The sequence below is a fragment of the Pipistrellus kuhlii genome, unplaced genomic scaffold (assembly GCF_014108245.1).
Source record: "Pipistrellus kuhlii isolate mPipKuh1 unplaced genomic scaffold, mPipKuh1.p scaffold_m20_p_9, whole genome shotgun sequence".
In the NCBI taxonomy this organism is placed as follows: domain Eukaryota; kingdom Metazoa; phylum Chordata; class Mammalia; order Chiroptera; family Vespertilionidae; genus Pipistrellus; species Pipistrellus kuhlii.
In genome coordinates, this window is record NW_023425595.1 from 9,876,390 (window position 1) to 9,887,102 (window position 10,713).

Sequence of the window (10,713 nt, forward strand, 5' to 3'; positions counted from 1 at the left end):
ACCTTTATGATCCATTTAGCATTAAATTCTCAGACTCTTATGCAAATAATGTAATAGTTATTCCCCATCATTTCTTTACATATATTTATGTTTATATAATAGACTAGAGGCTCCGGTCCTCAGCCTGGCCTGCCCCCTCTCATAGACCAGAAGCCCTCAGGGGTGGGAGGCGACCCAACAATCAGGGGAAGGCAATGCCCATATCACACCTCTGCTGCTGCCACTGCCAGAGTGCAAGCCTCAGCCAGCCCTGGTTACCTGCACCTCAGGTGGCCCTGGGTGGCTGGGAAGCCGCCATCCATGGCTTGCCTGTACCTTGGGCTGGCCCTGGGTGGCTGGGGCTGATAAGACTGGGGAACTCTGGAGGCAGGCACACGGAGGGGCCGCGCGCCTGCTGCCCCAGTGACTGTGGCGCTGCCGTCTTTGAGGGCGGGGCAGCAGTTAGCATATTCCCTTCTTATTGGCTGTGGGTGCCGCCATGTTTGAATGTGGGGCAGTCAGTTAGCATATTCCCTTTTTATTAGACAGGATGTAGTCACATTATCCAGAAGTCAGAACAATATAAAATGCTACATACATTGGGAAGCCTTGTTCTCATTCTTATCTACGTCTACCTCCCCCTTCCTCTTATAAGTAACCACTTTTATTGGTTCCCTTTGTGTCTTCCAGTTTTTTTACATAAACACAATAAAATCTGAACATAAATTCTTATTTTCCTCCTTTCATAGCATATTGTATCTATCCCCTGATCTATACCTTTTTTCATTAAACATATCCTGGAGACCTTCAACATCAGGGTTTTTTTTTAAAAAAGAACTTTTTTATTCTTTTCATAGCTGCATAGTATTTCACTGTGTGGCTGTACCATAGTTTATTTAACTAGTTGGTGTATATGTACCCTTGGTTTTCTTCCAGATTTTTGCTGTTGCTAATAACCTACTATGAATGATGCTGTGCCTGCTTCATTTCATACATGTGTAGGTTTACTTAAGAATTCCCAGAACCTTTTTAATGTAGTGGATGATGCTCCAACCAACTGAGCCACACCAGCCAGGGCTCCACCTATTTTTTTTTTTTTAAACAATGCTTCATTGACTATCCTTGAACATGTATCACTGTACACTCACACGAGAATTTCTATAGGCTAGCTCTGGTCAGTGGCTCAGTTGATTGGACATCATCCCAATTGGTTCAATTCCTGGTCAGGGCACATGCCTGGGTTGTGGGCTTGGTCCCCGATAGGGGGCATGTGGGAGGCAGCCAACCGATGTTATGCTCTCACATAGATGTTTCTCTCTTTTCTCTTCCTTTCTCGTAAAAATCAAACTATTCTAAAAGAAAAAAAAAGTTTAAAAAAAGATAATTCCTATAAGATCAATTTTTAAAAATATATATTTTATTGATTTTTTACAGAGAGGAAGAGAGAGGGATAGAGAGTTAGAAACATCGATGAGAGAGAATGATCGATCAGCTGCCTCCTGCACCCTCCCCCCCCACCCACCAGGGATGGCGCCAGCAACCCAGGTACATGCCCTTGACCGGAATCGAACCTGGGACCCTTCAGTCCACAAGCCGATGCTCTATCCACTGAGCCAAATCAATTTCGGCTAAGATAAATTCTTAGTGTGAAATTTCTGAATCAAGGTTATATACATTTAAAATTTTGATAGATTCTGCCAAATTGCTATTCCTAAAACTATGCCAGTTGACACCTACACCAGCAGCATAGGCGAGTATGTATGACCTATTGTTACCATCATTTCCCTAGGCTAGAAATGAGGTGTTCTCCTAAATACTTGCTCCTCTCCTTTACAAGATGTTCTTCAAGGATTATGGAGAGTGGAATAGTATTTTCCGTTTTCCACATGGAAAAAAAACAAACAAACAGAGTTAGACTGGAGTAGAACCCAGATTTCTGACACTTAACTCATCTTTTCTTCATCAGGCTTTTAGGACCCCAGTAAACGCTTAGGTAATCAGTTAAATCTGGTAGTCTTGTGTGCTCCTTATTTATTCACCTCGTGTTTATGGAGTACATATTATAGGGTAGGCACTCTGCTGGACTTGGGCTTTCAGCAGTGAATAAGGGAGACATGGTTTTTGCTGCCCTTGCAGCGTTGACAAACCCTTTCGGACGTCAGATAACTAAATAAGCAGGGTCATAAAGTACAGTGAGCATTGTGAGAGATGTTCAAGGCAATGAAGGCATAGCAGAGGGCCTAGGAGTCCTGGAGGACCCCTCAGAAATGACCTTTGAGCTTAGACCTGAGGAGTAGGGGTTCATGGTTGGAGTGGGGAGTGGAGGAGTGTTCCAGGGACATTTGAGGTTGAGTGGAATGGGACTCAGTGATGCAGAGAGAGGGGAAGGAAGGAGCCTTGCATGATTCCTGCACATGTGGCTTGGGCACTGGGTGGGTGGTGATGCCATTACTCACACAAGGGACTTAGAAGGAGGATCTGCCCAGGTGGAGATTTTGAGTTGAGATGGGAGATGAATTTGAGGTGCCTCTCGTGAGACATCTAGATAGAGGGAGGTCAGGAACTCAGGAAGACAGATCTCATTCAAAGAAAGATTTGAGAGCCATCCACATGGTCATAATTATTATATTGCTTGTATCATAATTGTTGTTACAGCAGCTAACACTAGGGTACTTTCTATGTGAGACTGGCTTTGTTCTAAGCAGTTGATGCACATTAACTTATTTAATCTTCACAATAACTCCATGAAGTTATTATTATTACTTTCCTCGTCTCACATGGGAGGAAAAGTAAATGCAGATTGATTTGCTGAAGGTGACATAGCTGCCTAAGAGGACAGCTGGAACCTAACCCAGTAGTCTGCGCTTAGCTCTGCTCTCAACCACTGTGCTGTGATGTCTCCCATAACACCTTCACCCAAGGAAGACTGTTGAGCAGGAAGAGGATGTGAAGGAAGACTTTGCTTTTTAATTTTTATCATCCTGTATATATAAAAAAAAATTTTTCAATAAGTATTGTCCATGTGTCACTTGTGTAATTAAATTTTTTTAGACTCGCCAAGACCGGTTTGGCTCAAAGGACAGAGCGTCGGCTTGGGGACTGAAAGGTCCCGGGTTCGATTCCGGTCAAGGGCATGTACCTTGGTTGCGGGCATATCCCCAGTAGGGGGTGTGCAAGAGGCAGCTGATCGATGACTCTCTCTCATCAATGTTTCTAACTATCTCTCTCCCTTCCTCTCTGTACAAAATCAATAAAATATTTAAATTTTTTTAGACTCATGCAGAGGCCTGGCCAATGTGGCTCAGTTGATTGAATGTCAACCCAAAAGGTTGCCAGTTTGATTACAGGTCAGGGCACATTCCTGGGTTATGTAGGGGACATGCAGGAGGTGGCCAATCAATGTTTCACTCTCACATCAATGTTTCTCTCTTTCCCTCTTCCTTCCTCTCTCTCTAAAAATAAAAAATAATAATAATAAGTATTTTTTTTTAAAGATTTATGCACAACTAGGGTCAAGCCAAAATTAGAAATGTGTTGGTTCTATTTTTTCTCCTTGATTAAGCCTGCCATGATCCCCTGCCTTTGTGCTTATCACCAGAGGTGACCCTGAGGTTGTAAGATGGAGGCATGAGCTGTCCTCTGAGTACTTTAAATCCAGAACATGTAAGAAATAATGAACATTGATAGAAATGAAAAGTGAGCCTGGCTGGCATAACTCAGTGGTTGAATGTTGACCTATGAACCAGGAGGTCACGGGTTGCAGGCTTGATCCCCAGTTAGGGGTGTAAGAGGCAGCTGATCAATGATTCTCTCACCATTGATGTTTCTCTCTCTCTCTCTCTCTCTCTCTCTCTCTCTCTCTCTCTCTCTCTATATATATATATATATATATATATATATATATATATATATATATATCCCTTCCACTCTGAAATGAAAAAAACCAAAAACACATTTTTAAAAAATATATATTTTATTGATTTTGTACAGAGAGGAAGGGAGAGAGATAGAGAGTTAGAAACATCGATTAGAGAGAGTCATCGATCAGCTGCCTCTTGCACACCCCCTACTGGGGATATGCCCACAACCAAGGTACATGCCCTTGACTGGAATCGAACCCGGGGCCCTTCAGTCCCCAAGCCGACGCTCTATCCATTGAGCCAAACCGGTCTCAGCAAAAACACATATTTTTAAAAAGAAAAGTGAGTGTCCTTCCTGCTTACAGATTCCTTTTCTTTCAACAAACCTTCCAGTGTACAAAGTGTCCAGCAGTTCAGGGTTTGTGTCTCCATCTGAGGAAGACGATGAGCATAAGTCAGAGACCCTGACCCCGGGGGATGCCCCCAGGACTAGTTGTCCCAACAGCATCGTGTGGCCTGGGACGGGAGGGCCCGCCGGGCCCGGAACGGCTGACCCGCTCTCTGCGCCCCCCAGGTGTGCGATGACTGTGTGGTGCTGCGCAGTAACATCGGGACCGTGTACGAGCGCTGGTGGTACGAGAAGCTCATCAACATGACCTACTGCCCCAAGACCAAGGTGCTGTGCTTGTGGCGCAGAAACGGCTCGGAGACCCAGCTCAACAAGTTCTACACCAAGAAGGTACCCATGGACTCTGTGAGGGCTGGGGGCGGGCACTGAGGGCAAAGGGTTGAGTTTGTTGTACGGGTCAGAGTTAAAATTACAAAATCCACGTCCGGAGGCCGCATTTTGCCCCTGGCTGTCGTGTGGGATCCGAGAAGCTGTCCTGAGGTCCGGGCAGCGGCCCAGGCCCTCAGCAGCCCTGGAAGGCTTGAGTGACACAGCTCTCTCCCCTTGCCGCAGTGTCGGGAGCTGTACTACTGTGTGAAGGACAGCATGGAGCGTGCCGCCGCCCGGCAGCAAAGCATCAAACCTGGTAAGGAGAGAGCTCCCTGAGCACGTGCCCCGTGCATGTCCGTCAGCCTTCGCTCGTGTCCGAGGCCTGGAAGGGAGGCAGGCTGTGGACTCCCTGCCTCCCAGCCAGCTGATCACCTGCTCCCCCACTGCAGGGCCCGAACTAGGTGGCGAGTTCCCCGTGCAGGACATGAAGACTGGTGAGGGTGGCTTGCTGCAGGTCACCCTGGAAGGGATCAATCTCAAGTTCATGCACAACCAGGTAGGTGCCAGAGGCAGCCCAAGGCTTCCTGGCCCCGTTGTTCCACCTGCAGTAGGATCAGTGTCAGGGTCCCCAGGGCTTTCCCAGTGAGCGTGAGAGAGGGCCTCTGGGGCTAGTGGGAGAGCTGGAGGAGCTGGGCCGGGGACAGAGCAGAGAGGAGGGCATGAGACGCTGACGGCCCCTTGGAGGTGCGGCAGGGCGGTTCTGTGGGAGATCCGGGAAGAGAGGGCGCCTCGTCGTCAGACTCACGAGACAGCACAGTGTGAGTGGGAGCGTCTCACTGGCCCTTCGCAGCGTCTGCCTTCCCTGCGCCCAGGGTACGCTTCTGCTCAGTGGTTTCGCTTTGAGAGTCTAGACCAGCTGATCTCGCTCATGTGTGTCCGGTGTGCGTAGTTTGTGTGTGAGAGCGTGTGAGTAGCTTGTCTCTATCCTCCTGGAGTGTGTGTTTGCCTTTTCTCCTGCTGATTCTTCTTCCTACTCTTTTCCTCCCTCCAAGCGCCCGCTCTGCCTCTGCCTCACAGGCCCACCCCTTCCTTTGACGGGACACCCCAGGATCCGTCTCTCCCTCTCTGTGATTCCACAGTAGGAGCTGACTTGCTTCTTTCTCCTGGTCCTTAACACGGTGTTACCTTTTCTCTCCATGGACACCCCTTAAGCTAATTCCTTTCTGAGGCCAGCAAATCATCCCGGGTCCGTTCCCAGTTCTGACTCTTCACCAAGTGCCTCCCCGCCCCCTGCCCCGTTCCTCTCCTGAGGCTCCGAGCCAGGTCCCGCCTGTGGGAGCCACAGCCCTGGCCAGGCAGCAGATGCCGGGGAGGTGGGCATCTGGAGCCTGTGCCTTCTCCTCCACTTGCCACGCTAGTCCTCCTTCAGGACTCCAGCCGGGCAGCTCTGGTGCGAAGGCAGTGTATTCTCCTTAGAATATCGATTAGTGGCAACAGTAATACTGTCAGTGGTGCCTAAGTGCTTGTCTGGACCCCAAAGGTGCCGACACTTGCTGGGGAGCAGGCTTCTTAACCACATTTTAGTGCTGTGGCCTCCACCGATGCCTCACCTTCTGAAGACAGGATCTCAGCACCCAGATGCCCTCGGTATATGGCCTCTTCGGACGGACCTAACGGCTAACTGTTACAAAGCACGTCTGAGCTGGTCTGGAGTTTCAGGCTTAGCCCCAGAGGAGAGAGATCTTACAGAGAGGGGAAATGAGACCCTGACTGACAGCCAAGGGTCCACAGAGCCCTCCATGGGGTTGAGGAAGCCTGGGACCCTCTGGCGGAGTGGACACAGTTGGGGTAACAAGTGGCAGAGAGTCAGTACTGACGCGGATCCGGAGCCCATCTTCGTTCTTCACGGGAAAGGAAACTGTGACCCCAGGTCCTCCTCTGTAGTGTGAGGTGGGCTCTGTGCTGCGCCTCATAGACGGAAGGGTTGCACATAGCGTTTGCAGAGCTCACATGAGTGGTAGCTGTTGTTCTCATCACCTTGTGCTTCTCGGGAGGGCCTGGATCCTGTCTCAAGGAAGATAGCAGCGCCTCACCCCGAGGACAGTCTGAGGGGAGCTTTGCGCCCGTGCCAGCCCTCTGCGCCGGAGGAGGATGCATGGAAGGGTAGAGAGCTGATGGGCTAAGTGGGGGGACCCCTGGGGCACAGTGTCCCACAAATGCTGCCCTGGACACAGGGTCCGGGCGGGCAGCCCAAGCCAGCCGAGGGGCCTTCGGGTTGGGTTTGACCATTAAAACTAACGCCTTCATTTCTCTCCCATGCTTTCTCCTCCGGCCAGGAGCGGAAGGTACATGCCCTTTCTGCTATCTTCGCTTCTTAGCGCTTTTGAGTTGTGTGTGTGTGTGTGTGTGTGTGTGTGTGTGTGTGTGTATTTGTGTGTATGTGTGTGTATGTGTGTGTTCCTCTGTCCTCCCTTTGGGGTGGGGCTGTAGCGGTAAGAGGGTCTTGTGGGCGGGGAGCCTCTGGGCCTCACCCCCCCCTCCCTCTCTTTCAGGTTTTCATAGAGCTGAATCACATTAAAAAGTGCAATACAGTCCGAGGCGTCTTTGTCCTGGAGGAATTTGGTAATTACACTCTTTTGCTCTTAGGCCTGGACTCACATGGCAGTAACTCAAACCTCGGAGCTCAGAGAGAGTCTCTGCAGAGAGGCTGGAGGGCAGGCGAGATAGAGAAGAGGAGAGCCCCGAGCTGACAGCAGGGGACAAGGATAAGCGACAGTGGCAGCTAGGGAGTGGGTCCCAGAGAGCACTGGGTTAGCCTTTGGGATGGCACTGCAGGGGCTCAGTGAATGGCACCAGGTTCCCTCGGTTGGCCAGCCAGTGGTCAGGAAGTTCTGGGGCAGGGCGGCCAGGCCGGCCCCACGCCTGCCAGGCCACGCCGCCTGCTGCGCGCCTCCTAGTAGCCCAGGGCGCCATCCACGCACCCAGGGCCTCTCCGGCGTCTGCCCAGCCCTGTGCTGGAGGAGCGGCGAGTGGCGACCCAGGCGGACTCACTCTTAGGGGGCAGAGTAGCCTAGTGGACCCCAGAGGCAGACGGGGCAGCTGGAGCTGGAAGCCAGGAGCCAGCCTCCCCCAAGCCGAGTGGACCTGTAGTGCAGGGGTCCTCACCCTGGGGCTTTGAGTTCCTGCCGTGTTTGTGCTTCATTCTTTTGTGCCCCTCATCGCTGCTATGAAAACCTTCGTTCTCCAGCAGGTAAAGTGGCCCTGCTCTGCTGCCTCCCCCCAGGCTCCGCCTCGGGCCCTGCCGTGGGTGGGGCGGGGCTCCTTTCAACGGAGGCAGCTGCTCACATCCCAGTCCGTCTTCTCCCCCTTCCTTCCCAGCCTCCCTCCACCCGCGCTGGCCACTGGTTCTGAGGTTCTCTCCTGTGTACGCCCTCTCTCCTGCCAGAGAGAGATTTGGAGGGAATCTCCCGACTCAGGAGAGGACCTGTGCTTCTTGCTCCACCTGATGAGTGTATCCCCTGGTAGCCCGGGGGCCCCTGAGCTCGCCTCCCAGGGTCAGGAGGTGTGGCCAACTCTCATCCTGCCTTTCTGGTCCCCAGGGGACATCATGCCGGCTTCTCCCAGCCTCAGGGGCCACGGCGATGGCTGAGCCTGTGCCTCACTCCTCCCCCTGGCCACGCAGAACTGCATGGCTGGGGCAGGGCGACCCTGAGGCCGGCCTTGGGGGCTGTGGACATGTGTGTACCTTGCCTGATGCTCCCCGTCACCTCCCTCCCGGGTGCTGCGCTCGCCTGCCTCTCCTGCTCGGTGTGTCTGCTCCAGAGCCCTCTGACGCTCTCCCTCACACAGGCGGGCCCGGCCTCTCCTGCCACTCAGGAAAGGAAGCGTACGCGTCTGGTGGGTTTAGTGTCACGCCACGTATCCATCGGCGCCAGGACGCTCGGTGTCGGGGCTGGGAGTTCAGGGGACCGTGCGTTACGGGACCCAAGTTTCGGGCTGGTGACAGGGCTGCAGCTCTCTCCTTTCCCCCCCCCCACCCCCCCCGCCTGGGGGCACCTCACCCTCCTGTGCTTCTCAGGGGCCCCGGACAGCACAGGGACCGGGCTGGTGAGAGGTTAGGCCGCTGCCACGCCGGGCTCCCAGAGAAGTGGGTAGAGTCACGGCCACCGGCAAGGAGCCACGCAGACCTCCGGGCAGCGTCCGGGGACGTGTCCTCTCCTCCTGCAGGGGCTGGACAGGCGCTGCCGCGGCCCGCGCTGCAGCCCTAGGAGTGGCCAGAGGGAAGGGCCCTGTGCCGGGCGCCGCCGCCTGGGGGAGCTCGGCACCGCTCTTAGTTTTGAACTTTCTGTTTTGTTTCTCGCCCGTCCGGTTTTAGTTCCTGAAATTAAAGAAGTGGTGAGCCACAAGTACAAGACACCCATGGTGAGTGTGCCGTCCACCCTGACCGGCCGGTCTGCACAGGGCTCCGCGAGCCCGGGGAGAGGGGGGGATAGGAGTGACCGGAGAGGCGAGTTTGGTCCAGACGCCAGAGGTTCCGCCGAGGCCGACGTGGGCCTGCAGCCCCGGGAGGACGCACGCCGGTGCCCTCTCCCACCGGCCGGGGCCGGGGCACGCCTTCCCCGCGAGGCCGGACTCCACGCGTGAAGATGTGAGCGCTCCGTGGCGCTGACCCGCCTGGTTTTCTCCCCGCCTAGGCCCACGAGATCTGCTACTCTGTGTTGTGTCTCTTCTCGTACGTGGCTGCGGTCCGTAGCAGCGAGGAAGACCTCAGAACCCCGCCCCGGCCCGTCTCCAGCTGATGGAGGGGTGAAGGCTGCCCCAGCCCCGGGGACGCCCCCTGCCCTCCTGCTGTTCCCGAGCGCACGATGCTGCTAAGGCCGACGCGGATGGCGCGCGCGTGCTCTGCAAGCCCCTCGCCGTGGCTTAGTTGGTTCCCAGTTTATGTGTCTCTGTTGGTGTGTCTTAGTGTGTTCATCACAGGGCTGAGCTAGTCTCTTCCACCTTCTCCCTCTTCACTCCCAGACCAGCCTGCTGTTCCCTCAGGGCTCCAGTGCGTGTGTGCGTGTGTGTGCGTGTGTGTGTGCGTGTGTCTGTCGGGCCAGTGGCTTCTAAGAACTCTTTGGCACAGGCCAGTGTGAATCCACGCCCGCATGTCCTTGAGACATTGGTGTTGTGGCTCCGTGCCCTCGGCACTGTGACCTCCCAGTGCAGGACTCTGGCTCTTGTCCTCTGTGACCCAGCACAGCCGGGCGCCCGGAACAGCCCCTCTGGGGAGGGAGGGGAGCTTGAGGCTTCCCGAGGGGTGGGCAGCGAGTGGAGGGAGAGTCCCGGGGCAGCAGAGTGACTGGCACCTCCCCGCTTCCTGGCGCATTTCCTAAGCTGGCAGCTACCGCCCGCCCGCCCGCCCGCCCCGGGCCCTGTCAGCATGGCCTCCACCTCTCAGAGGAGCAGCTCTCCCCAAGGTCTGCCTGGCCTTAGAGGCAAGCAGGCTGCCTGGGGCCAGGAGACTCCCAGGAACCCCAAGGGGTGGGCAGAGGCCAAGTTGGGTATACACACCGTGTCTGCGGGCAGCGTCTCCTGGCACTGGGTGCCAGAAGGGGGAGGGCCTGGGAGTGGGCAGGAGATGACTGTACATATTTATTTCAGCTCCACATTATTTATAGAAAATGTACAGACGTGTGAATGTGAAATAAATGTCCTAACTCTCCCTGGGCTCCTGGCACTAAATGATGCTTCCTCTCACCTGGGCCTGAGGAAGGCGGAACTGGACTCTACAAAGGCTCCCCTGGTCTGCCGGGAGCGGGGAGACGAGATCGCGCCCGCCGGTCTGAGCTTTGGCGCTGAAGCCCAGCCTCCCGCCTGCCGGCCCTGCAGGGCTCCTCCCCACGCCCTGGGCTCCCAGCGGCAGTGGGGCCCACAGAGGGCTGCTGTGCTCTCAATTGGCCACTAGAGGGGGCAGCCAAACTGGCTGACACCTGAGCAGAGACGAACTTGGCAGATGAAGGAAAACCCGCCCTGGAGTCCCAGCTCTCAGCGTTCCTTACCGGGTGTGATCCCCAGTGCTGTGCCTCAGCCAGGACCTGGGGCTGCACACTAACACTGGGATCGGGGCCAGGAGTGTCCTAGGTTGGGTGGAACTGGGAGAAGCGACCCTGG

The 10,713-nt window shown here is 54.5% G+C and overlaps 1 protein-coding gene across 44 annotated transcripts in view; it reads left to right on the top strand.

Moving 5' to 3' along the window:
* Nucleotides 1-10,264, top strand: part of MADD (MAP kinase activating death domain) — a 39,251-nt gene extending 28,987 nt beyond the window's left edge. For 19 of the 44 annotated variants that reach the window (XM_036428160.2, XM_036428163.2, XM_036428166.2 and 16 more), the window contains 7 exons: nucleotides 4,414-4,578; nucleotides 4,801-4,873; nucleotides 5,007-5,113; nucleotides 6,894-6,902; nucleotides 7,110-7,179; nucleotides 8,933-8,979; nucleotides 9,252-10,264. In XM_036428160.2, the coding sequence (XP_036284053.1) occupies nucleotides 4,414-4,578; nucleotides 4,801-4,873; nucleotides 5,007-5,113; nucleotides 6,894-6,902; nucleotides 7,110-7,179; nucleotides 8,933-8,979; nucleotides 9,252-9,356 (576 nt within the window). In that variant the 3' untranslated portion in view covers nucleotides 9,357-10,264. The remainder of the gene's footprint in view (nucleotides 1-4,413; nucleotides 4,579-4,800; nucleotides 4,874-5,006; nucleotides 5,114-6,893; nucleotides 6,903-7,109; nucleotides 7,180-8,932; nucleotides 8,980-9,251) is intronic. The other 25 variants (XM_036428191.2, XM_036428193.2, XM_036428190.2 and 22 more) reach the window with 2 other exon arrangements.
* Nucleotides 10,265-10,713: the final 449 nt, after the last annotated feature.